This window comes from Apium graveolens, chromosome 3, assembly GCF_009905375.1.
Source record: "Apium graveolens cultivar Ventura chromosome 3, ASM990537v1, whole genome shotgun sequence".
Taxonomy (NCBI): Eukaryota; Viridiplantae; Streptophyta; class Magnoliopsida; order Apiales; family Apiaceae; genus Apium; species Apium graveolens.
This window is the reverse complement of record NC_133649.1, coordinates 100,401,719-100,427,055: the sequence shown is the minus strand read 5'-3', so window position 1 is coordinate 100,427,055 and position 25,337 is coordinate 100,401,719. Positions and strand designations below refer to the sequence as shown.

The 25,337-nt window shown below is 38.5% G+C and overlaps 1 protein-coding gene and 1 non-coding gene across 2 annotated transcripts in view; one reads left to right on the top strand and one right to left on the bottom strand.

The window, feature by feature from the left end:
- Nucleotides 1-2,727: 2,727 nt before the first annotated feature.
- Nucleotides 2,728-25,337, bottom strand: part of LOC141714476 (glyceraldehyde-3-phosphate dehydrogenase, cytosolic-like) — a 59,642-nt gene continuing 37,032 nt past the window's right edge. The window contains exons 4-10 of the mRNA XM_074517994.1: nt 5,001-5,116; nt 4,784-4,898; nt 4,666-4,701; nt 4,379-4,482; nt 4,162-4,276; nt 2,883-3,010; nt 2,728-2,773 (exon numbers count right to left, since the gene is read on the bottom strand). Coding sequence (XP_074374095.1) covers nt 2,728-2,773; nt 2,883-3,010; nt 4,162-4,276; nt 4,379-4,482; nt 4,666-4,701; nt 4,784-4,898; nt 5,001-5,116 — 660 coding nt within the window. The remainder of the gene's footprint in view (nt 2,774-2,882; nt 3,011-4,161; nt 4,277-4,378; nt 4,483-4,665; nt 4,702-4,783; nt 4,899-5,000; nt 5,117-25,337) is intronic.
- On the top strand, nt 13,518-13,624 carry LOC141716206 (small nucleolar RNA R71). Its single transcript, XR_012572923.1, has one exon. It is a non-coding gene; the product is annotated as a small nucleolar RNA R71 (small nucleolar RNA).

Below are 25,337 nucleotides of genomic sequence, written 5' to 3'. Positions count from 1 at the left end.
TGGATTTGATGCAATTGTAGAGAATTGAGATATGCCTGTAAGAGCTTCCTGGTGCTAGCATTTGTTGTGGCTTGAAGAGCATTATGTGTGTCTTAAATTTGATGGATGAGAGTGGTTTTGAAGTGTTGAATATCACAGTCCTTGGAGAATGCCCATGATGGCAGGCCAGATCCAGAGCTGGTGTCTGCTTCTCCCCCTATGTCCATGAGCTCTTCACTATCATCACCATCATCTCCAAAGAAATCTGCAAATTCACCAGTACCATAGTCAACCTCATCATCAGCTCTAGGTGGCATGGCTATGATGGCATCCTTTGCTCTTTGCATAGATTGTATGGTGTGCACTAAGTTGAGCATCCTTTCAGCCTCCTCATTGCCCTGTCCAACTAGAATTTGATATGCTGGAACAGGATGAGTAAATGTCTCAGCATTTAGGGGTATAGATTCTATGACAGTTTGATGTGCTTGCTGAGATAGATTCCCCCTTTCTGCATCACTGACATTTATTGACTCACTAGCAATGGTGTCCATCCTTATCTCTCCAGTACCTGCATTTCTCTCATGTTCTCTCTGTTTTTGCATCAAGGGCTCCCCTTGGCTTCCCACCCTCACACCCTCACCTTCACCATCTAAGGTGGGACTCCTCGCACTCATTTTTACCATTCCTGAAGAAATGGACTGCAAAGGTTCACTCATTTTCTCTCATTTTTCCTGGGAGCAACCCAACCCCTCACTCAGTTCACTCCCTTCCCTCAGTCCTAAGAGTGATTGTACTACTACTAAGTCCTCTGCACTTGTGATAACTGAAGAAATTTAAAGTTGTACAGAGACTCCCGATGGATGAGGAATATCCATCGGGGTATTAGTTTGGCTAGCCGACGGATGACTGCTGTTAGGCACATCCGTCGGGATATAATCACTACTCGATGGATGAATGATATCCACCGGGATAGAAGAAATGAATGAGTTTGGAGTGGAGACTATTGTAGACTCTATGAAGATTGATAAAAATTTGGGCACAGATGTCTCAATAGACTCAGAAAGTATTGGCAAGTGAGCCAACAAATCATCTAAAAGATGATGCTCACTTGCTTGGATTTTTGGCTTCTCCAACAGAGTTAAAGATGGAGAATTTGGAAGTGATGTATTAATCATGTCTACATCCAATGAGTGTGTGGGTGAATTTGGTGTTTCAGGTCCTTTTATCACTAAAGATTTTGGCTGTGACTCCACATTTACTGGAGCTACATCAACCTAAATTTGAGATGGTGTAGTGACTGAGTCTATTGCTTCAGTTTGCACTATGTGTGTTCCCTGTGCATCCCCAAGGGTTTTAGATCTTTTCTTTCTAGGATAAGTCTGTGGTGAACTTGTGTCCCTAACCCTCTTGGCCTGTGCTCCTGGTTGGAAGCTTGTTTCAATAGTAACATCCTTTTGGGAGGATGAAACTAGAATTGAGCTTATATCCTTATTAACAACCACAGTTTGTTAGGAAACTGTGGTGTGGCTAGGCTTGGGTACACTAAATTCACCAGCCTTATCCTTAGGATTTTATTGATTTTCACCCTGTCCCTCACCTTGCTCACTCTCCTTCACACTCCCCTCACTACAAGAAAAAAGTCCACAGACATCGCTTTTTGGCCGATGTCTATGTTGTTTCCCAACCGATGTTGATGTCGGTGATGTCTATTCTAGACATCAGTGAATACCCGATGTCTATACTCGATTAGACATCGACTTTAGTTAAAAAACAGATGTCTATGTGTTGATTATTTACATAAATTGCTATAAATAAATTATTTAATAACTAAATAACACCTAATTAAACATGTTAAACATATCATGAACTATGTTTTTTGTCACAAAAACATCAATTTTAGTGAAAAACACTGATGTCTATGTGATGATTTTTTACAAAAAATGCTATAACAAAATTATTTAATAACTAATTTATATCTATTAAAACATATTAAACATATATTGAGCAATGTTTTTTATCACAAAAACATCGATAATTTTGACAGAGGTGATGTAAAATGACATATTAAACATCAGTTTCTTTAATGAAAGATGATGTCTAATTTAGCGTATAGACATCAATGTTTTCTAGAATGAAGTGATGTCTATGTATGATTTAGTTGACATCAGTTTTTAATGTTAGTCTTTAACATCAGTTGTTTGTCTGAAACTGATGTACATTGTGTTTTTTGACATCAGTTTTGTTTGGTTAAAAGTGATGTTTATAATGTTACTTGACATCAGTTTTATCTTAAACAAAGTAATTTCCATGTTTCATTTAGACTTGAACCTGGATTTCTTTGACATCAGTTTATTATCTTAAAGTGATGTACATTATCTTTTTTGACATCATCTTCTCTTAATTGAAAGTGATGTGTAAGAAGTTTATAGACCAAATTGTGTAAAGTTTTACATCACTAATTGTGTAATTGTTGTCTGAGAACGTCAACCAAAATAGTAAAACATATGATCTGAAATCTAAACTATTACATTCTCCAGAAACCAACTGAAGACATTCAGTCTAATAAAAATTATAAGATAGTTTTTTCACTATCCTGTTTTGAACATTCTTCAAAATATGAGACACAAATCCTCTCTACACAAGACAGCAAGGGCCCAAATAAGTTCCCATTATTTAGATATCTCAACAACTGCAGAGGACAAGATGAGCAAGCCGCCTTATCCCAAGCAAGCAAGTACGATCCCCCACTTACTGGACAGATGCCATGTGCACGATCAAATCAACCACACGGGTGCTGCATTAACCACCCAAAAAGACATATGTAAAAGAATTTAACAGTCAACTTTGCTCATAAGAGAAACAACTGAACCGCAAATCACAATTAGATGAGAACGATTGTTTACATGTATCCCCATTCATTGTCATACCACGAAACAAGCTTGACAAAGTTATCATTTAGAGCAATTCCTGCTTTGGCATCAAAGATGCTTGACCTGAAAAATTTAAGTTCGACCACAAATAAAGATGGATGCTGCATTTTATATTCATTTCATAGTGAATCAAACAATTTGTTGAGAGCCTGCTTAAATACGAACTAGCTTAACATATTATGAAGTTACATGGTTCCAAAGGTGACTTGTAGTAAGGCAGTTCAAAGAGCAATTGAGTAAACAACTTCTCTGGTTTCACAATACAGCCCATGCTTAAAAGGTTTGGTCTCACAAATCAAATATGTAGTGCTGAGCCACAAAAATGAAATAAATAAAAGAAAAGACAACTCACAAGCTCACCTGCTATCACCCACAAAGTCTCATTTTCCGTGCGGATTGAATTAAGTATATATACTGGTGAATCATACCACATGTCCCATAGTTCTTAGAGAGAAATTCAGCCGATTTGGATTTGTGCCTAGTACAAAGCTCCTGAAATAATTATCAGACATTAATAACATGTAAAGCAAAGACCAGCGCAATAATACATGCCAAAATGAAGAGTATCAGTACCGCGTTTGTCCAATTAAACCAAAAACTTAACGTTTATATGCTCTTCAACCAGAGACTGGATGACAGAACTTGCATGATGATAAGTCTGTAGATAAGCATATCAATGCCAATATTTTTTAGATAAGAAGAGAACACTCTGAATTGTAAATTTTATTATTTTGCATTGTACACATTTTTCAAAGCACCGAAGACCTCATATACTCACAGTTAACAAGTATGAGTATCATTTAACATTAATGATCATATTAATGATTATTAGAAAAAAGATGTGGAATTAGACTAGCTATAACAAGGATTTCAAATTATGCAAAAAAATAATATTTGAAAGAGTTTTTCAAAGGAAGATAAAGAAGAAAGTGAATAATTCGGTGTAAGGAGACATTTAATAAGTAATTTACTACTTAAGTTATTTAAGAAGGCATAGGCTTCATAACAAGACCTAACTACAAAAGGTTATGTACTGGAGATAAAGTTAAATTCCCTAATGAAACGCTAATGTTGCAAATTGCAATTTTAATCTGGAAACTATTATTGTACGAAATACAATGATTTAATTTGAAAATATATCAACAGGCTTGAATGTGACCAGACAGATTTGTTTTGGCGTGATCAGCTCTGCCTATTGACAGCTTGACCATATTTTCAGATAAAATAAAAGACAAAAGAGGTCATTACGTACCGCTATGAGGCACTTCCACTCATCAAGTTTACTGAGATTAAGAGCATATAGATCGTCAAGTGTTATTTCACGATCCCTAACTTCCATCATACCTCCGTATACGTATAGGGTATCTCTTCCCACAACCATACAAGAATTAATACGTCCACAGGGTCAAAACAATGAATTAATAACAAAAGTTAAAAGATAAATAGAGAAATGACACCACCAAGCATACAAGGCAAGATACAAGTCTTTTCTAGCTGCATTGACCAATGATATTTTGAGTATATCTCGAAGGTGTGATAACTCAGTTGAAGTAAGTAAAATAAAATTCAAAGCCTGCAATACAAATTAAAAATGCCAAACTGTGTCACTAAGACATTAACCCCGAAACCTTCTAATGTACACCATTACATTTGTTTATATTTGGGTAGATGGGAGGTAACTTCACACGGAATATTATCAAAGTACTATGATGTTTGGTTTGCCTGATTGTTACCATAACATTATTTTTTTTAAAACCATATACACCATAGCTAATGAAACTGGAGCAATGGACTAAAAAGTTATAACATAGAAATGTATATATTACACCGAATAACTATGACAATTTATAGATTTTTCATTTTGCAACTTGAACCATTATAGATGCAAAATCTAGGTCAGATTCACCCTCGAGTATTGTGGACAGTTCACGGTAAACTCTTTCAGCATCCAGAAGTACACAAAGTTGTCGTATTATCAAAGCACCACGTCTAGAAATAAAATTAAAAAATCACTGATCCAAAAATAGTGGAACTTACACAAAGGATATCAGCTACTTGGATACTAACTAGGAGAATGGGGAGAGAACTCACTTTTCTAGCAAAGAATTGTCAATACGAAAATTATGGACTAAAAATACAGCAAGCTGCCGAAAATGCTTTGGTTCTCTCGTTATCACTGCATACACCTCAAGTACCAGGAGCACAACCTGAGGAAAGATACCAAAATATATCCATAGGAATTTAAAATGGAGCAGTTTGCTTCATCATTCAGTTATAAACCAAATAACAATTTAGAACCTCATATTTACATGCATGAGATAGATCCCAAACATTTAATATTTTGACTTCAACATTCAAACTTATATAAAATTCAATATTTGAATAATTTGAACCCTAACTGGGATTATAACCATGTTTACTGTACTGCATAAGAATTTTTTATCTGGGATTGGGCACCTCATTCTAGTTCACATAATATCCTGTCTAGTGTCATTTAAAATTTGTTTTCTTTTAATCACAATACCGACTGTGTCACACCCCCAACTTAAACAGCTAAATAAATATAGCTATTACATCATTTTAATGAAGAATACACAACCAAAATCCAAGATCTTACAGTTTAGGGTTTGGAACAGCCCAACACTACCAACTATTACATCTGATTTAAAATACCGAGTCCTCACACAACTATTATTACTTATTCTACCTGAGCTCGAACATAAGCATCAGCATCACAGGTCTTACGGGCAGTCTGCTTGAATCTAACCATAGCTGCTAGCTGTAATATCAGGGTAAAGCAAGAAGTGAGCCAAATGCTCAACAAGTGCTAACAGTACGACACAAAACATAAATTGAGATATACTTTTAAGAATGACAATAGAAAGACATAACCAAAGGTAACGAGAGATAAAACTATATGAGATGGCATCATTTTGCTTGCATCAAAACAATGTTAAAATCATGTCTTAATCAAAATCATTTTATGACGCTACGGATTACAGTCGGTGATCAGCCGCGAAGTAATCCCGAACCTCGCTGGGTTCTAAAACATTAATGGGAATCCCTAGGCAACTTTTAAGCCTAATATAAGTGCGGAAAGGACTCGCGTCTCAGTCCAGATCAACCATTCAAAGAAAACATTTATCCCCCTTTGGGACTGAAAACCCACATTTTATTTATTTCAAAAGCTGATGCCGAATTGTAACAACATCTCTTTTAACAGTAAATATTTTTATCAAGGGATTATAGATCAACTCGAAACACGGGAAATATGGTACTAAATCTCAGAGCCATGATTCACAAAACTAAACTCTATTAGGGTAACTGAAATGTTTTCATGTACCAAAGTTTGGACAAGGGAATTGTAACACCCCCAGATCCGGGGTCGGGGATCCGGGTCGTCACGGTCTTTCTTTCCACAATATCACTTCACTTAATTAATAATAATAACCTTATGCTGTGACCCCACACTAACACACACCACAACCCGTTATAGTCTCAGAGATGAAATTGAAATAAGTACAAGTCTTTGAATCCACAATTTAAAAGTTATTACAACCCAAAATGATTACTTGATAAATTTATAGTTATTTGCCATTATCTGCCACAAGTTATAATTATACATAATTGATTCTCAAAAGTAGATGGTCTGATCTACAATAGATCTACCTCTGCAGCTATAGCAGCTACAACATCATCGGGAAGACGCGGGACGCTTCCCACGCGCTTTCGCTGGGTCTGCTGGAGTCTGGCCATCTTTCCTAACTGTTGTTGTGTGATAAAGAAATAAAGCAAGAGTGAGCCTTACAGCTCGCAAGATAATACATAGTGATAACAATAATATAAGTATCTAAATGGATACTTACTAAAATCTTTTACCAAGTGTAAGATAATTACTTACTAGATATAAGTAAAAGGATGAAGTTACCAAATACTTCACTACACTTATATCATTTATAAAGCTACTTGAACTACCATTGTTCAAAGTATAATGAGCTTTTACCAGTTCATCACATAGATGAGACTACAAGACAAGATTTGAATAGATTAAACCTTTGAAATATTATTAAAGGAAATGAAGTTATGATATACTTCATTAAGTTCTGATATATATATATATATATATATATCCACATATACATCTTCTTTATACATTTCCTGAAAACCTCTGTCATGTAAAGTATGAACATAATTGCAATTACCAATAAATTTGGAAAGGAAAAGAATTTTGGCATAAACCAGATATCTTGCTGATCAGGCAAAGATACCAATAAGTAACCTTTTCTACTAGTAGATGGACGAATTCCCCACTGGTCATCACCCTGGTCATAATAGGACCTTATGCTGGACTGCCACTCAGCCACTTATGCATTTGATGGACTCCCACTGAGCCACTTACACTATCATGGACGCTCACTGAGCCCATGTTGCTTATGCCGACTCAATAGATGGACTTACTTCCCGAACGTTGGGTAAGTAATCAATTCATTTACCAAAACTGCAACCTTGTTGCGAATATAAAATACACCACAGAGCCGGATCCCTCAGGTTTTGAGCGAGTATTTAAATCCCCTTAAAAAGGAAGATCTTAAATATAAAAATGAGTTTTGGGATCCGCTCTAACTTTTAAAAATCATTTTGTAGACTCGAAAACACTTTAAAGAGTGTTTGGAGTAAAGCTGATTTAATGAAGTAAATCAGTCCCCAGTATATTTAGAAAATGTCTGAATATTATTATTTAAATAATATTCCCACAAAGAATAATCTTATAAAAATAATTGAAGTAGAAGTATTAAAACTTATACTTGAAACGAGTATTAAATAACCAAAGATATACTTATACGAAAGTACTATCTTTATTTGAATAATCGAAAATAAGTTTGATTATTGACACTTTATTCTTTAATAAAATAAAGAATATAATTCAGTAATAAGCGGAGTCATAATACCTCGAATGAATATTATAAATAATATTCATTAAATAAAAATAAAGGAGTCATACATCCTCAAATGAATATTCAAATAATATTCATTAAATAATATAAACTGAGTCATAAGCCCTCGAATGAATATTCAAATAATATTCAAATAATAAAATAAAAGGAGTCATAAGTCCTCGAATGAATATTCGAAATAATATTCAATAATAAAATAAAGTTATCAAATAAACCTTATTCGATTAATAGTTTGGAAAACTATAACCATATATATATATTTAAGTATATATATATATATTTATATACATATATACAAAATCTACTCGGGATCCTCGACTCCCGGTTTAGAAAATATGCTCACCTTTTGGGTCCCTATACTAAGGGTATATGCAAGTTACCGCTATCCTCTAGCATAGGTATTATCAACTGAATCAACAGATATATATAGTAAGAATACGAAACAGGCATGCATATATATATATATCATAGCAGCATGCTTCAATGTATTGTAACATTTGCTAATTAACCACATGCATCTATCGCAAGATAATGCAAATCCATATATAAATCACAACAACAGTTATAACGGGTAGAAAACTTGCCTGAGCGACTTGGGGTGATAAAAGGCTCGGGACGAGTTCGGTAACCTATAAACAACAAGTAAGTTGGAATTAAACCAAAGTCGCTTGTAAATCTATTCTTTAACTAACTTAGACTCTAACGCTTGTTTTGCGCTTACTGATTTGCTTAAGTCACCCGGGTACCCTCGGCTCCACCATTTTTAATAATTTAACCTTTACGAGTGTTAGGGCGAAAACACGCGTTAATACTCACGCAAGTATACGCGTTCGCAAGTAGTATAAGATATAAATCAGATTCGTTCCCACAGAGACTGGTTTAGGTTAAGTTCAATTTATGCACCTATGCAACAATGTATGGTTATCGCTCAATGCTAAGACAAATAACAAATTGGGTTTTTATTAAACTAAGAGATTATACTAAATAACATTAACTAAGAGAATTGAGGTTAAATTAATATATATGATAAACATGGGATCCTAACTTCATTAAATACTTCATCCAATAGCCTTATTATTTTTAACCTTAGCATGCGATGGTGATGACACTAATCAGATAACACGAAACTGATAAACGCCAACTTTCGTTGCACGATACCATTCTACCAGACATCCACAAAAGAGATAGAAGCTGAATAGGCACCAATTATATTGAGACCCTATATGTCTATAGAATTTGACAACATAACGGTTTAAGAACAAGTTATCTATCTTGATTACATAGGGCAAAAAAAACGGTTAGAGTTACCTATGAATCATGCATACACGTATATGAACCTATGCTAGCATGGCAAGTTCTAAACCTCTATATTCACTGTCGCTTCAATAGAGATTAACACGCTATCTTATATGTTAGCTACGCACATAAGACGAATAAGCACAACCAATACTAGGATATCAATCAATCACCACACACCAAGATATCGAAACAATTAACTATTGAAATCCATAAGTAAATCCGCTAGAATCCCATGACAACGATTAGCCCTTAATTGAACTCATCGTCACCATGGGTTCCAATGAAAGCATGGTATAAACAAGGTCTTAATAACTAAATAATAATCAAAGTACGAATAAACGAGATCTAGGTTCAACAAGAACGAAAACGAGCATCCAAAGTTACAACTAATTCAAAGAATCACAAGTTGAAAACAAGATCTTCTTTTTCGGAGTTGTTCTGTGCTTCTAGGCCTTCTCCTTGGTATCCCAATCTTCCCGGATGATGAAAACCCTTTTTTTTAAGTATATATACGCCCCTAGTGGACCTGGACCCTTAAAATCGTCAAATTCTACTCAAAAAAGGCTTTTTCAGCGAAATCAGCGACCAGTCGCCTCCTGAGCGGCCGCTCAGCTCTCCTGAGCGGCCGCTCAGCTCTCCTGAGCGGGCGCTCAGCTCTCTGAGCGGGCGCTCAGCTCTGCTGAGCGGGCGCTCAGCTATTGACTGGGAAAAATATTCTGATGAATCTTGTTTTGGCCATAACTTGAGTTCTACTCGTCAGAATTAGGCGATTCAACTGCCCATGTGAAGCTATTGAGATTCTCTACAACTTGACAATGGCCTTGGATTCCAATTCTGATCACTTTTCATCATATTTTCTTTAAAAGCTCTTTTCTTCATTTAACTGATACCTGAAATGCAATAACACAAAAACACATCAAAATACCAACAACCTGAGTCCAAAACACCAATTTAAGCTTATAATAAAGCATTCCAAGTGGATATAAAATCCACTTATCACACCCCCAAACTTGAATCGAAGCTTGTCCTCAAGCATAAACAGACTCAAAACTACAAAACAAACCTAATGCATGAATGCAACTATGTGAATGCAACTAAATGATAATGCAATTGATCCCCTCAGAATAACCATAACCAAATGAATAAACCAATGCCTCTAAAAATGCAATGACTTTAAACAGAGTTCAAATAAATCCCACAAACCAACTCACAAACCAGAAACGTGCGTGTGTGGATGCTTAACAGATATACTCTCGATACTAGATCAATAACCATAACTTATCTATCATCGAAACAATCAAAAGTTTATAAACAGAATAGACAATAAACGTATTATGACTCACAACACCTCCTTTCTACTAGAGTTATACAAGGATTCACACTATTATTGAACACATAACAAAGATGCTTATTTGATCGTGCAATGAATGAGGTCCCAAAAGACTTATACAATAATACCCATGTAGCGAGCGTTAGGTTAGTGGATCCCAGACTATAAAAGCCTTAGGTCACTAGGCACAAAGTCCCCTAAAACTTAATAACTCGAGTATTAAAGAGCTCACTCTTGATCAATTATGCATAAACACATACTTTTTTTCTTTTTTTTTCTCTTTTTTTCTTTTTTTTTTCTTTTTTTTTCAACAATTTCTGAATGAGTGTGTTTCGCTCCATCTCATTCAACCCTAGACTACTCATAAAAATATGAGCCGGCTACTAGCCATTTGACACCTAGCCTTACAACAACTAGCAATGAAATCCAAGTTTTTCTCCAGATAAAAAGAATCAGTATTTTTACGTCACTACGAGAATATCACAAATTCTAAATATAACCAAGTGATTAAATCTCAACAACAAACAAGTATGATCATGATCTAGATCAAAAGCAACCCTATAAGACTTTGTGAAAATATTTGTTTTTGGCATGCAAATCAATTCATTAGGACTTAAACATCCCTCTATTCGTCATCACCACACTGAAATCAACATCAACTTATCAAATATCATAGTTCATCTTAAGGGATCATGCTAAATATGCATGCAAATGCAACTATATGAAATTACATAAAAACAAACAAATATGTCCTAAATGAACAATCATACAAAAATATGAATGAACTACAACTAAACATGCAACATGAATCTATATGAATCTATATGGACACACACTACTAATCCTTACATTATCACCCCCAAACTTAAAATTTTCAATGTCCTCATTGAAGGTAATAATAAGGATTTCAGGCATACCTAGTCGTCGGAAAGATCACCCTCTTCGAGTGGAGAATCAGGTGGCCAATCAACCTCGCCACCAGTGTCTCGAACAGCAGTACCGAAAGCATGTGTCAAATCTGCAGCAAAATGACGGTGAATATCATGCATGGCCTCCATACGCCTAGTTACTCGCCTGTATTGCTCATCACCAACACCAGTCCTATCAACTACCTGCTGCACATGAGAAGAACCCTCTATAGGCACTGGAGGATCCGTTCGGCTACCCTCTACATCATCAAAGATATATCCCAACCCCTTGTCAGGGGGTGCACCTAAGAATGAATAACTCAAGTGATCTGGTAGTGGGTTGAGCTCAAGTGTGGGAGCATCTTCAATAGACGGCTCGAGACGCTCCTGAGAATTTTTCAGCTCTGCTAACCCAAGAGAACCGAATGGCACATCCAACTTCCTCTTCCACAGAGGTGCATTCAAAACCTGAATTTGCTCTACTTTAAAGCACTCCTCTTTAGCTGTGGGTAATTTTATTTCCTTGAACACATTGAAAGTGACCTTCTGATCATGAACCTTCATCGTAAGCTCTCCTTTTTGCACATCGATCATAATTCGGCCTGTAGCCAAGAATGGTCTTCCCAAGATAATGGGAATCTTCTTATCTTCCTCGAAATCAAGAATTACAAAGTCAGCAGGGAAGAAGAGTTTATCCACCTTGACCAAGACATCCTCCACTATACCTCGTGGATAAACGATGGAACGGTTAGCTAGTTGCAATGACATGTATGTTGGTTTCGGCTCAGGCAGACCAAGCTTCTTGAAGATAGATAAGGGCATCAGATTGATGCTAGCTCCTAAATCACATAAACACTTGTCGAACGACAAGTTTCCGATGATGCAAGGAATAGTGAAGCTTCCAGGATCTTTAAGCTTCGGAGGCAACTTCTGTTGCAGCACAGCACTGCATTCCTCTGTTAGAGAAACGGTCTCTAAGTCATCGAGCTTCACTTTCCGAGAGAGAATACCTTTCATAAACCTCGCATAGCTAGGCATCTGTTCAAGAGCTTCAGCGAAAGGTATGTTGATATGAAGTTTCTTGAACACCTCCAGAAACTTCTCAAACTGCTTATCCGGATTTTTCTTCTGCAGCCTCTTTGGAAAAGGAGGTGGAGGATAGATCTGTTTCTCCCCTGTATTACCCTCAGGAGGAGTGTGTTCCACAGTAGTTTTCCTTGGTTCCACCTCTACTTCCTTCTGCACATCTTCTTCAGCCACAACTGCATTTTCTGAATCTTGAGATTTTTCAGGCTCTTCGTCTTGCTGAATTTGGGGGCTTGCGACCTTTCCAGACCTTAAGGTGATGGCGTTCACATGTTCTTCAACTTCCCTCTTTCCTGGATTGGCTTTTGTATCACTAGGAAGCGTTCCTGGTGGTCGATTCAATAAGGCATTAGCAATTTGCCCTATTTGGTTCTCCAGAGTCTTGATAGAAACAACTTGGCTTTGGCATATAAGAGCCTGGTTTTTGCACATAAGCCTCAACTCCTCTAATTCAGATTTTTCATTCGAAGATAGACCTGCATCATGAGTTTGTTATTGAAGTTGGAGTTGTTGCTGAAAACCAAGAGAGTTGAACAACTTATTTCCAAACGGCTGGAACGGCTGTTGCATCACATTCTGATTGTTGCTCCAGCTGAAGTTAGGATGATTCCAGTTGTCAGGATGATAAGTGTCTGGAACTGGTTGTTGCGATCTCTGAAAGTTTCTCACAAACTGAGCTGATTCGCTAGATATAGCGCATTGCTCTGTCGCATGCGGACCTGCACACAGCTCACAAACACTAATTATCTGCTTAACACCATAGTTAGCCAGAGAATCGATCTTCATAGACAACGCCTTTAGTTTAGCAGTGATAGCCGTAGCTGTATCCACCTCAAGTACTCCTGCTACCTTGCCCTGTGGATATCTCTGGGTTGGATACTGATATTCATTAGCAGCCATCAGTTCAATTAGATCATAAGCTTCCTTATAGCTCTTTGCCCATAATGCTCCGCCTGATGCTGCATCGAGCATGGGTCTGGACTGTGCTCCCAACCCATTGTAAAAATAAGTGATGATCATCCAATCAGGAATTCCATGATGAGGACACTTCCTAAGCATCTCCTTGTAGCGCTCCCAAGCTTCACTTAGCGATTCTCCCATTTGCTGCGCAAATTGAGTAATAGCGTTTCTGATTGCAGTTGTCTTCGCCATAGGGAAGAATTTAGTAAGGAATTTCTGAGCAAGATCCTCCCAAGTAGTAATCGAACCAGCTGGTAGAGAGTGTAACCAGCTCTTAGCCTTGTCCTTCAGAGAGAATGGGAACAGTCTCAGCTTCACAGCATCTTCAGAAACACCGTTGAACTTGAAGGTGTCGCATATTTCAATGAAATCCCTAATGTGTGTATTGGGATCTTCCATTGGAGAACCCCCAAACTGGACTGAAGTCTGTACCCATTGAATTATGCCAGGCTTGATCTCAAAGGTATTAGCTGTGATAGCTGGCCGGATAATGCTAGATTGAATGTCATTGATCTTGGGTTGAGAAAAATCCATCAAGGCTTTCGTTCGTGCTGCTGGATCTCCCATTGTAATGAGTACCTGAAACACAAACAAATAAACCGTGAAAGTAAAAGAATCCGAGTCAGTGAACTTTAACGACCACTGATGACAAGCACATAAACTAAAAATTAACACCGAGTCCCCGGCAGTGGCGCCAAAAACTTGTTAGGGCGAAAACATGCGCTAATACTCACGCAAGTATACGCGTTCGCAAGTAGTATAAGATATAAATCAGATTCGTTCCCACAGAGACTGGTTTAGGTTAAGTTCAATTTATGCACCTATGCAACAATGTATGGTTATCGCTCAATGCTAAGACAAATAACAAATTGGGTTTTTATTAAACTAAGAGATTATACTAAATAACATTAACTAAGAGAATTGAGGTTAAATTAATATATATGATAAACATGGGATCCTAACTTCATTAAATACTTCATCCAATAGCCTTATTGTTTTTAACCTTAGCATGCGATGGTGATGACACTAATCAGATAACACGAAACTGATAAACGCCAACTTTCGTTGCACGAATACCATTCTACCAGACATCCACAAAAGAGATAGAAGCTGAATAGGCACCAATTATATTGAGACCCTATATGTCTATAGAATTTGACAACATAACGGTTTAAGAACAAGTTATCTATCTTGATTACATAGGGCAAGTAAAATGGTTAGAGTTACCTATGAATCATGCATACACGTACATGAACCTATGCTAGCATGGCAAGTTCTAAACCTCTATATTCACTGTCGCTTCAATAGAGATTAACACGCTATCTTATATGTTAGCTACGCACATAAGACGAATAAGCACAACCAATACTAGGATATCAATCAATCACCACACACCAAGATATCGAAACAATTAACTATTGAAATCCATAAGTAAATCCGCTAGAATCCCATGACAACGATTAGCCCTTAATCGAACTCATCGTCACCATGGGTTCCAATGAAAGCATGGTATAAACAAGGTCTTAATAACTAAATAATAATCAAAGTACGAATAAACGAGATCTAGGTTCAACAAGAACGAAAACGAGCATCCAAAGTTACAACTAATTCAAAGAATCACAAGTTGAAAACAAGATCTTCTTTTTGAGTTGTTCTGTGCTTCTAGGCCTTCTCCTTGGTATCCCAATCTTCCCGGATGATGAAAACCCTTTTTTTAAGTATATATACGCCTCCTGAGTGGACCTGGACCCTTAAAATCATCAAATTCTACTCAAAAAAGGCTTTTTCAGCGAAATCAGCGACCAGCCGCCTCCTGAGCGGCCGCTCAGCTCTCCTGAGCCGCCGCTCAGCTCTCCTGAGCGGGCGCTCAGCTCTCTGAGTGGGCGCTCAGCTCTGCTGAGTGGGCGCTCAGCTACTGACTGGGAAAAATATTCTGATGAATCTTGTTTTGGCCATAACTTGAGTTCTACTCGTCAGAATTAGGCGATTCAACTGCCTACGCGAAGCTATTGAGATTCTCTACAACTTGACAGTGGCCTTGGATTCCAATTCTGATCACTTTTCATCATATTTCCTTTAAAAGATCTTTTCTTCATTTAACTGATACCTGAAATGCAATAACACAAAAACACATCAAAATACCAACAACCTGAGTCCAAAACACCAATTTAAGCTTGTAATAAAGCATTCCAAGTGGATATAAAATCCACTTATCAACGAGTTTTAAGGCGATTCCTTCGCGAGTGTCTTACCAACTGCCTAACACACTTACCATAAATGTTTCATGCATTAATTAACCCTTTTTGGTCTTTAACCTTTGTTTCAAAGTAAGGCGACGGGAAAAGTTTCGCTCACGAAATGCCGTTACTTGAAACGGTCGTTTCTCCTAAACCGTGCATCGGAATCGAACGAACTACATATCAAAACGAAGCTCGTAACATGAACTATCTAAAAATGGCAATGGTCATAATCTAGCAGGGGGTTCTCGGGTCCTAATGTTATGCACAAAAACAGTCTAAAGAAAATCGAACGTTACGACGGCTATGTTTACGCGATTTCCCAATTTAAAACCATTCAAAACCAACCCAATTCAACCTCAAATCCAACATACAACCAACAGCCATCCTTATCACATCATAACAACCCCAACCAATTCAATTTTAACATTCATACTTATGCCTAAGCTTAACTTTAACCATACTTAAGTTCTTTTAATCAAAACAACAACATTTACCATTCCATTTCAATACCATTTCAATCCCAAACTCTAAATCACAACTTAAAGCTACAATATCACCCTACTAATCAAAATCATCTTATAATACATAGGAATCTAGGGTTTGGAGATGATATACCTTCCTTGAAGTGGTGGGAGGAGCTAGGAAGCCTTAAGAAGCTTTGAGAAGTCTTAGGAATGCTTGGATCTTCAAGGAAAACAAGAAAAATTTCAAGTTAAAAACTTGAAAACACTATTCATAGTCTTCTTCTTTGATTAAATGAAGAAGATTGAGAAGGAATTGATGGCTTAAACTCATGATATAGCCCTAACTAAGCATGAAGATGATTAGGGAATTAACTCACCAATTTAGGAAGCTTGGATCTTTGATTTTGAATTTTCTTGCCTTTTGCAATAGTAAAAAGCCGAGAGCTCTCAAGAACAATGCCTTGGTTTCTTTTTGATTTTGATGAAGAATGAATTTGCTTGGCTTGGTTTTTTTGTTTTTGTGTTTGATTTAGTTAATTACCTTGTTGCCCTTGATTTTGTGTGGTTAAAAAGCCACCACATCTCCTTCCTTCCCATGTCATGCCCATGTCATGTGGTGATGTCATCCTTCCCTCCTTGTCCTCTTCTCATTGGTTGGGTGACATCACTCTCTCTAATCCCTTTGATTAACTCCCTAATTGTTTGCCTAATGACCGCTGATCTGTTATACGGTTCGCTTAACTTTCGTTCTCGTTTATCGTTTGAAGGATCATACCCGGGATCTTATTACTTAGGTTCCCTTAACCTTTCTCAATACATTATATTCCTTTTTATGATCCTCTATTATAATCCTTTAATTTAAATCCTTTTTATCCTGTTACCTTATACTCAATTCTCTCCGTATCTAGTGGATTTCCGGGAAAAACCAAAGTGTTCGGAATTGGATTCTGACGATCTTTACATACACTCATATACCGTATAGAGTACTAATAAAATCTCATAATATCCATAACAGAACCCCTACATAGTGTGGCATGAAAAGTTTTCTCATTCAGCTAAAACACTATTCACAAGGGTTACAAAAAGTTGAAAATTTTGGGGGTTATTACAGTCTCCCCTCCTTAAAAGGATTCCGTCCCGGAATCAAACAGGAAACAAATGGGGGTACTTTTCTAGCATTGTGCTCTCTAGTTCCCAAGTTGATTCTTCCACATTATGATTCTGCCATAGTACTCTGACTAGCTTGATTACTTTGTTCCGAAGCACCTGCTCCTTCTTATCTATAATCCTTAATGGCTTCTCCACGTAAGTTAGATCTGGCTGCATATCCACCTACTCGTACTCCACTATGTGTCTGGCATCCCGATGATACTTCCTTAGCATTGACACATGGAACACATTATGAACTTGTTGCAAATTAGGGGGTAAGGCTAGCTCGTAAGCTAACTTTCCAATCCGTCTTAATATCTCAAAAGGTCCAATGTATCTTGGGCTTAGGTTTCCTTTCCTTCCAAACCTCATTAATCCCTTCCAAGGGGATACCTTTAGCAGTACTAAGTCCCCGACTTCATATTCCTTGTCCTTTCGGGCTAGGTCTGCATATTTCTTCTGTCTGTCTTGGGCTGCTACAAGCCGTCCTCTGATGAGATCCACTATATCTTTGGTCCTTTGGACCACTTCGGGTCCGAGCATCTTCCGCTCTCCTACCTCATCCCAGTATAAGGGAGATCGACACCTTCTTCCGTACAGGGCCTCATAAGGCGGCATTCCGATGCTAGCATGAAAGCTATTGTTATAAGAAAACTCGATCAACGGCAAGTGATCATCCCAACTCCCTTTAAAGTCTATTGCACAGACTCTCAACATATCCTCTAGTGTCTGGATGGTCCTTTCACTCTACCCATCCGTCTGGGGATGGTACGCGGTACTCATATTTAACTTGGTCCCCGCACATTCCTGAAAGCTCGTCCAAAATCTGGAGTTGAACCTGGGGTTTCGGTCTGAGACAATGGATGCTGGGACTCCATGTCGCGTTACTATTTCCTTAAGGTAAATGTCCACCAGTCTATCGACTGTGTATCTCTCATTGATAGGAATGAAATGAGCTGACTTTGTCAGTCGGTCTATAATTACCCAAATGGCGTCGTGATTGGCTTTCGTCCTTGGCAATCCTACAACAAAATCCATCGCTATCTGTTCCCATTTCCATTCGGGAATCTCCAGGGGTCGTAGGAGTCCACTGGGTCTCTGGTGCTCTGCCTTTACCCTTTGGCAAGTCAAACATTTGCTTACCCATTCTGCTACGTCCCTCTTCATGTTGGGCCACCAGTAATATTCCTTCAAATCCCTATACATCTTGGTACTTCCCGGGTGAATGGAATACCTTGAACTATGGCTTTCATCCAATATCTCATCTTTAAGCTCTTGAACATTCGGAACCCAAATCCGGTAGGAGTACCTCATTATCCCTTTATCATCTTTCTCAGTATGGATCTCCTCTCCAGTCATTGACTCTCTGCCTTCATTCATTATTTTCTCCTGGCACAATCTGATCTTTTCCAATAACTCGGGCTGCATTGAGATCTCAAAAAGCTTTTCTGTTCCGGTTCCAGTTACCTTCACTTCTATTTCCATTCTCTCAAAATCCCTTATCAATTCTTCCGAAGTCGTTATCATTCTGAGTCTTTCCTTTCTACTAAGGGCATCAGCCACCACATTGGCTTTCCCTGGATGATAGAGAATCTCACAATCATAGTCCTTGATTAGTTCTAACCATCTCCTCTGGTGCATGTTGAGCTCTTTCTGCGTAAATATGTACTTGAGGCTCTTATGGTCTGTGAAAATCTCGCACTTCTCTCCATACAAGTAGTGCCTCCAAATTTTTAAGGCAAATACTATTGCCACGAGCTCAAGGTCATGAGTAGGATATCTAACCTCGTATTCCTTCAATTGTCTCGACGCATACGCAATCACCTTACCGTGCTGCATAAGCACACATCCTAATCTTTTGTGCGACGCATCACTATATATCACAAAATCTCCTTTTCCGTCCGGCAATGCCAATACCGGAGCCGTTATCAACCTTTTCTTTAATTCCTGAAAACTGTTCTCGCATTTCTCCGTCCATTCAAACTTCTCTGTCTTACGAGTAAGTCGTGTCAAAGGGGCTGCGATCTTCGCAAAGTCCTGTACAAATCTACGATAGTAGCCGGCCAATCCTATGAAACTCCTTACCTCTGTGGGTGTGGTTGGCCTTTCCCAATTTGAGACCGCCTCTATCTTGGAGGGGTCGACCAATACTCCTTCTTTATTAATCACATGTCCTAAAAATTGTACTTCATTCCGCCAGAATTCACACTTCAAGAATTTGGCATATAACTGTTCCTCTCTGAGTATTCCTAGAGCTATCCTCAAATGCTCTGCATGTTCTGTCTCAGTCCTTGAGTATATCAAAATATCATCGATAAAAACTATCACACATTTGTCCAAGTACTTCTTAAATACTCTATTCATTAAATCCATGAAAGCCGCTGGAGCGTTGGTTAATCCAAAGGACATTACCAAGAACTCATAATGCCCATACTTGGTACGGAACGCTGTCTTGGAAATATCTTCGGGTTTAATCTTTAGTTGGTGATATCCAGTTCTCAGGTCGATCTTGGAAAAATAAACAGCATCCTTTAGCTGGTCGAACAGATCATCTATTCTAGGTAATGGGTACCTGTTCTTTATGGTTAGCTTGTTCAACTCGCGATAGTCTATGCACAGCCTCATGCTCCCATCTTTCTTCTTAACAAATAAAACTGGTGCTCCCCACGGAGACACACTGGGTCTTATCATACCCTTATCCAAGAGTTCCTGCAATTGGATAGCTAATTCCTTCATTTTTAACGGGGCTAACCGGTAAGGTGCCTTTGAAACTGGCGTCGTCCCCGGGGCCAACTCAATAGCAAATTCAATCACTCTATCGGGTGGTAATCTCGGAAGGTCTTGTGGGAATACATCTTCAAATTCGTTGACTACTGGAATATCTTGTAAGTTGGGCACCTCCTTCTGCGTGTCCACCACATAGGCTAGGTAGGCCTCATTTCCTTTTCGTAGCATCCTTTTAGCTTGGGCCATGGTCAAAAATTTCTGCGTCTGCCTCTTTCCTCTAAATATAACTTTTTTCTTCCCTGGGATATTTAGCTTAACTTTCTTCCCTTTACAGTCTATCTGAGCATCATTGCTAGATAGCCAGTCCATTCCCAAAATTACATCAAACTCCCCTAATTTAAAAGGAATCAGATCAACACTAAAAGATTGCTCCCCTATGCCTATCTCACAGGCGGGGTGAATCTGGTTAACAGAAATAATTTCATCATTGGCTATTTCTACTTGTAAGGGTTCTATCAAGGGTTCAGCCTTAAGTCTTAACTTACGCGCAAAGTCCTTTGATATAAAAGATTTAGTTGCTCCCGAATCAAATAAAATATTTGCACTGACTGAATTTAGAGAAAGGGTACCTGCTATCACATCTGAATCTTTCATAGCATCCTGGACTGTCATATTGAAAGTCCTTGCAGTAGGTGGCTTATTAGAAGCAGCCCTGCTTGCTCCAGAAGCTGCTGGTTTGTTCATTGGGCATTCCCTCTTCCAATGACCTGGGCGTCCACACTGATGACAAGTGGTGGTTGGAATGACGGCAGGGGTTGATGATGGGCACTTAGTTGAATAGTGGCCTTCCCGACCGCACTTAAAGCAGGTTACTGGCTTTCCTTTACACTCCCCAGTGTGATTCCTTCCACATATGTTACAGGCTGGCAATGGGGGTCGAGACTGGTTGGAATAAGACATTCTTGACTTCTGGCCGCCCTGGCTCACGCTCACACTCATTGGCCGCTTAAACCCAGTGTTCCTTCCTGGTAGGGACACTGCTCCTCGATTAAATCTAGTTGGGAAGCTCCTTCCTGCGGAACCTCCACCCAAGCTCATACTTTTCCTCTTTATTCCTTTCTTCTCTCTTTCCTTCTGCATCTGTTCACTTCCGACTTCTACAATCGTTGCCTTTTGCACCAGAGTGGCATAGTCCGTAAGCTCAAGGATTGCCACCCTATTCTGAATCCACGGTTTCAGCCCCTGCTGAAACCTCCTAGCTTTCTTTTCCTCGGTGCTCACAAACTCCGGCACAAACCTTGATAACTCAGTAAATTTCACTTCGTACTCTGCTACAGACAAGTTATTCTGCTTTAGCTCCAAGAACTTGAGCTCTATCTGGTTTTCCATAAACCTCGGGAAATACTTTCCCAGAAACAACTGACTAAATCTCTCCCAGGTTATAATAGCATCTGTCTCCATGTTTTTCTTGGCCTCCCACCAGTAGTTAGCTTCTCCTTTCAGAAGGTAGGTAGCAAATACAGTCTTCTGTGCCTCATCGGTACTCAAAATCTCAAAGGATTTCTCCATTTCCTTTAACCATGCCCTTGCCTCAACTGGGTCGGCTGATCCGTGGAACTCAGGGGGCTTAAGGGACTTAAAAGCCCTAAAAGAGTTTGCCACAATATTGTTATTTCCTTGAGGGGGTGGGTTGGGTTGACGTTCCAAATTCTGCCTTAGGAGTTGCATGAACTGGCCCATGGGATCCATGCTTGGGTTTGGTACCGGTTGCTCAACCTCAGTTTCTCCTTCTTCAGCCTCTATCTCAAATCCCTCAACATCATATGTTTCCTCTTCCTCTTCATACAGGGAGTCATCCTGTTCCACATAATCCTCATCTTCCTCTTCACTGTGTTCCTGGTTCCTATCATCCTGGTTATGGCTTCCCTGGTCCTCAGATCCAGGGTTCGCCCTAGTTCCAATCTTTCTTGGCGGCATGATTCTGATAATAAAAAAAATTATTGGGAAATTCAACGTTAGGTCACAATCATATACAACATTGTGCCTTGCACAGCTCTTATAATGGGGAGAACGTATATCGCAATTCTATTATTTTAAGAAAGTTCTAATACGAAGTGCAGTAATAATAATGATAAAAGCAGTGATCCCGTCACTATGGAACTGAACCGAAAGGAAACAAATATATACATAATGCGAGAAATACATAGTTTGATATGGTCAAAAGTACAACAGTGCTACAGTCATCTGTCCCAAAAGTGATACACAAGAGTCTATCTGTCTAGTCAGAAAAAGGGATGCTATATACAAGTCAACTATCCCGGAAAATTGGCTCTTACTAAGGCCTCGGCTAACTAGACAACTAGACTATTCCATCATCAATCCTGAATCACACACCGGAGCGGGTCAGCTCCCATACCCTTTCCATCGCACGACGGAAGATATAGTCGGCCTGCCGCCTGGAGATCCTACCATGCCTGTCCCCCTGGAGAGATCCGAGTCTCGCTCGGGACGTGAGCTCTATCCCCGTAAGCTCCCTCCTCAAGGATCGGGGTATAGAAGCCCTAGTCTCATAAGCTTGGGTACGCCTACCCGCCCTCTCCGCATCCAACTCCCTCCTGGCCTCATCCAGTCGGCCCTCGGCAACAGCCACTCGGGTCCTCAGAACATCCTGAACATATCCATGAGCTAACGAAGACTGCCTGTGGGCAGGGTCAAGAGGTGATGAATCCGGAGCCGCTGAGGGTGCCTCCTCGGTCTGCCTAGGCTCGGAAGTATGGGTCTCTGAGCTGTCATCATCGGGAATCCAAGATAGTGGTGGAGGGGTAGGGGCTCTGACCACCGGAAGTGTGGGTAATGGGGTACCAGCATACACTACCATAGGTCCAACACGCTCCTCAGCTACTGGGACCTCATCCGGGTCCTCCTCATCTGGAATAGCAATAACCTCTGTCTCTGACTCCTCTGAGGGGTCCTCCTCATCTAAAATAGCAATGACCTCCATCTCTGACTCCTCTGAGGGGTCCTCCTCATCCTCCTCCATCTCAGGCTCTTCCTGATCCTCAACATCTAGCAGTGCCTCATCATGCTCACGCTCGAACATCTCAGGGTCCTCTATCTCAGGCGCCTACACATTAAACGAGCTAAGTTACTATCATGATACTTATAAGGGTTCCCGTAAGGGTTTTAACTGTCAGCACTACTTTAAGTAGTCCGACCATGAACTTGGCAAGAGTTCTTATTATCTTTGTGAGTTTTTTATTATATCGACGCATAATCTCTGAGGTTTATAACGCTTGGCTCTGATACCATTTCTGTAACACCCCCAGATCCGGGGTCGGGGATCCGGGTCATCACGGTCTTTCATTCCACAATATCACTTCACTTAATTAATAATAATAACCTTATGCTGTGACCCCACACTAACACACACCACAACCCGTTATAGTCTCAGAGATGAAATTGAAATAAGTACAAGTCTTTGAATCCACAATTTAAAAGTTATTACAACCCAAAATGATTACTTGATAAATTTACAGTTATTTGCCATTATCTGCCACAAGTTATAATTATACATAATTGATTCTCAAAAGTAGATGGTCTGATCTACAATAGATCTACCTCTGCAGCTATAGCAGCTACAACATCATCGGGAAGACGCGGGACGCTTCCCACGCGCTTGCGCTGGGTCTGCTGGAGTCTGGCCATCTTTCCTAACTGTTGTTGTGTGATGAAGAAATAAAGCAAGAGTGAGCCTTACAGCTCGCAAGATAATACATAGTGATAACAATAATATAAGTATCTAAATGGATACTTACTAAAATCTTTTACCAAGTGTAAGATAATTACTTACTAGATATAAGTAAAAACAAGGGATGAAGTTACCAAATACTTCACTACACTTATATCATTTATAAAGCTACTTGAACTACCATTGTTCAAAGTATAATGAGGTTTTACCAGTTCATCACATAGATGAGACTACAAGACAAGATTTGAATAGATTAAACCTTTGAAATATTATTAAAGGAAATGAAGTTATGATATACTTCATTAAGTTCTGATATATATATATATATATATATCCACATATACATCTTCTTTATACATTTCCTGAAAACCTCTGTCATGTAAAGTATGAACAAAATTGCAATATCCAATAAATTTGGAAAGGAAAAGAATTTTGGCATAAACCAGATATCTTGCTGATCAGGCAAAGATACCAATAAGTAACCTTTTCTACTAGTAGATGGACGAATTCCCCACTGGTCATCACCCTGGTCGTAATAGGACCTTATGCTGGACTGCCACTCAGCCACTTATGCATTTGATGGACTCCCACTGAGCCACTTACACTATCATGGACGCCCACTAAGCCCATGTTGCTTTTGCCGACTCAATAGATGGACTTACTTCCCGAACGTTGGGTAAGTAATCAATTCATTTATCAAAACTGCAACCTTGTTGCGAATATAAAATACACCACAGAGCCGGATCCCTCAGGTTTTGAGCGAGTATTTAAATCCCCTTAAAAAGGAAGATCTTAAATATAAAAATGAGTTTTGGGATCCGCTCTAACTTTTAAAAATCATTTTGAAGACTCGAAAATACTTTAAAGAGTGTTTGGAGTAAAGCTGATTTAATGAAGTAAATCAGTCCCCAGTATATTTAGAAAATGTCTGAATATTATTATTTAAATAATATTCCCACAAAGAATAATCTTATAAAAATAATTGAAGTAGAAGTATTAAAACTTATACTTGAACCGAGTATTAAATAACCAAAGATATACATATACGAAAGTACTATCTTTATTTGAATAATCGAAAATAAGTTTGATTATTGACACCTTATTCTTTAATAAAATAAAAAATATAATTCAGTAATAAGCGGAGTCATAATACCTCGAATGAATATTATAAATAATATTCATTAAATAAAAATAAAGGAGTCATACATCCTCAAATGAATATTCAAATAATATTCATTAAATAATATAAACTGAGTCATAAGACCTCGAATGAATATTCAAATAATATTCAAATAATAAAATAAAAGGAGTCATAAGTCCTCGAATGAATATTCGAAATAATATTCAATAATAAAATAAAGTTATCGAATAAACCTTATTCGATTAATAGTTTGGAAAACTATAACCATATATATATAAGTATATATATATATATATATATTTATTTATATACATATATACAAAATCTACTCGGGATCCTCGACTCCCGGTTTAGAAAATATGCTCACCTTTTGGGTCCCTATACTAAGGGTATATGCAAGTTACCGCTATCCTCTAGCATA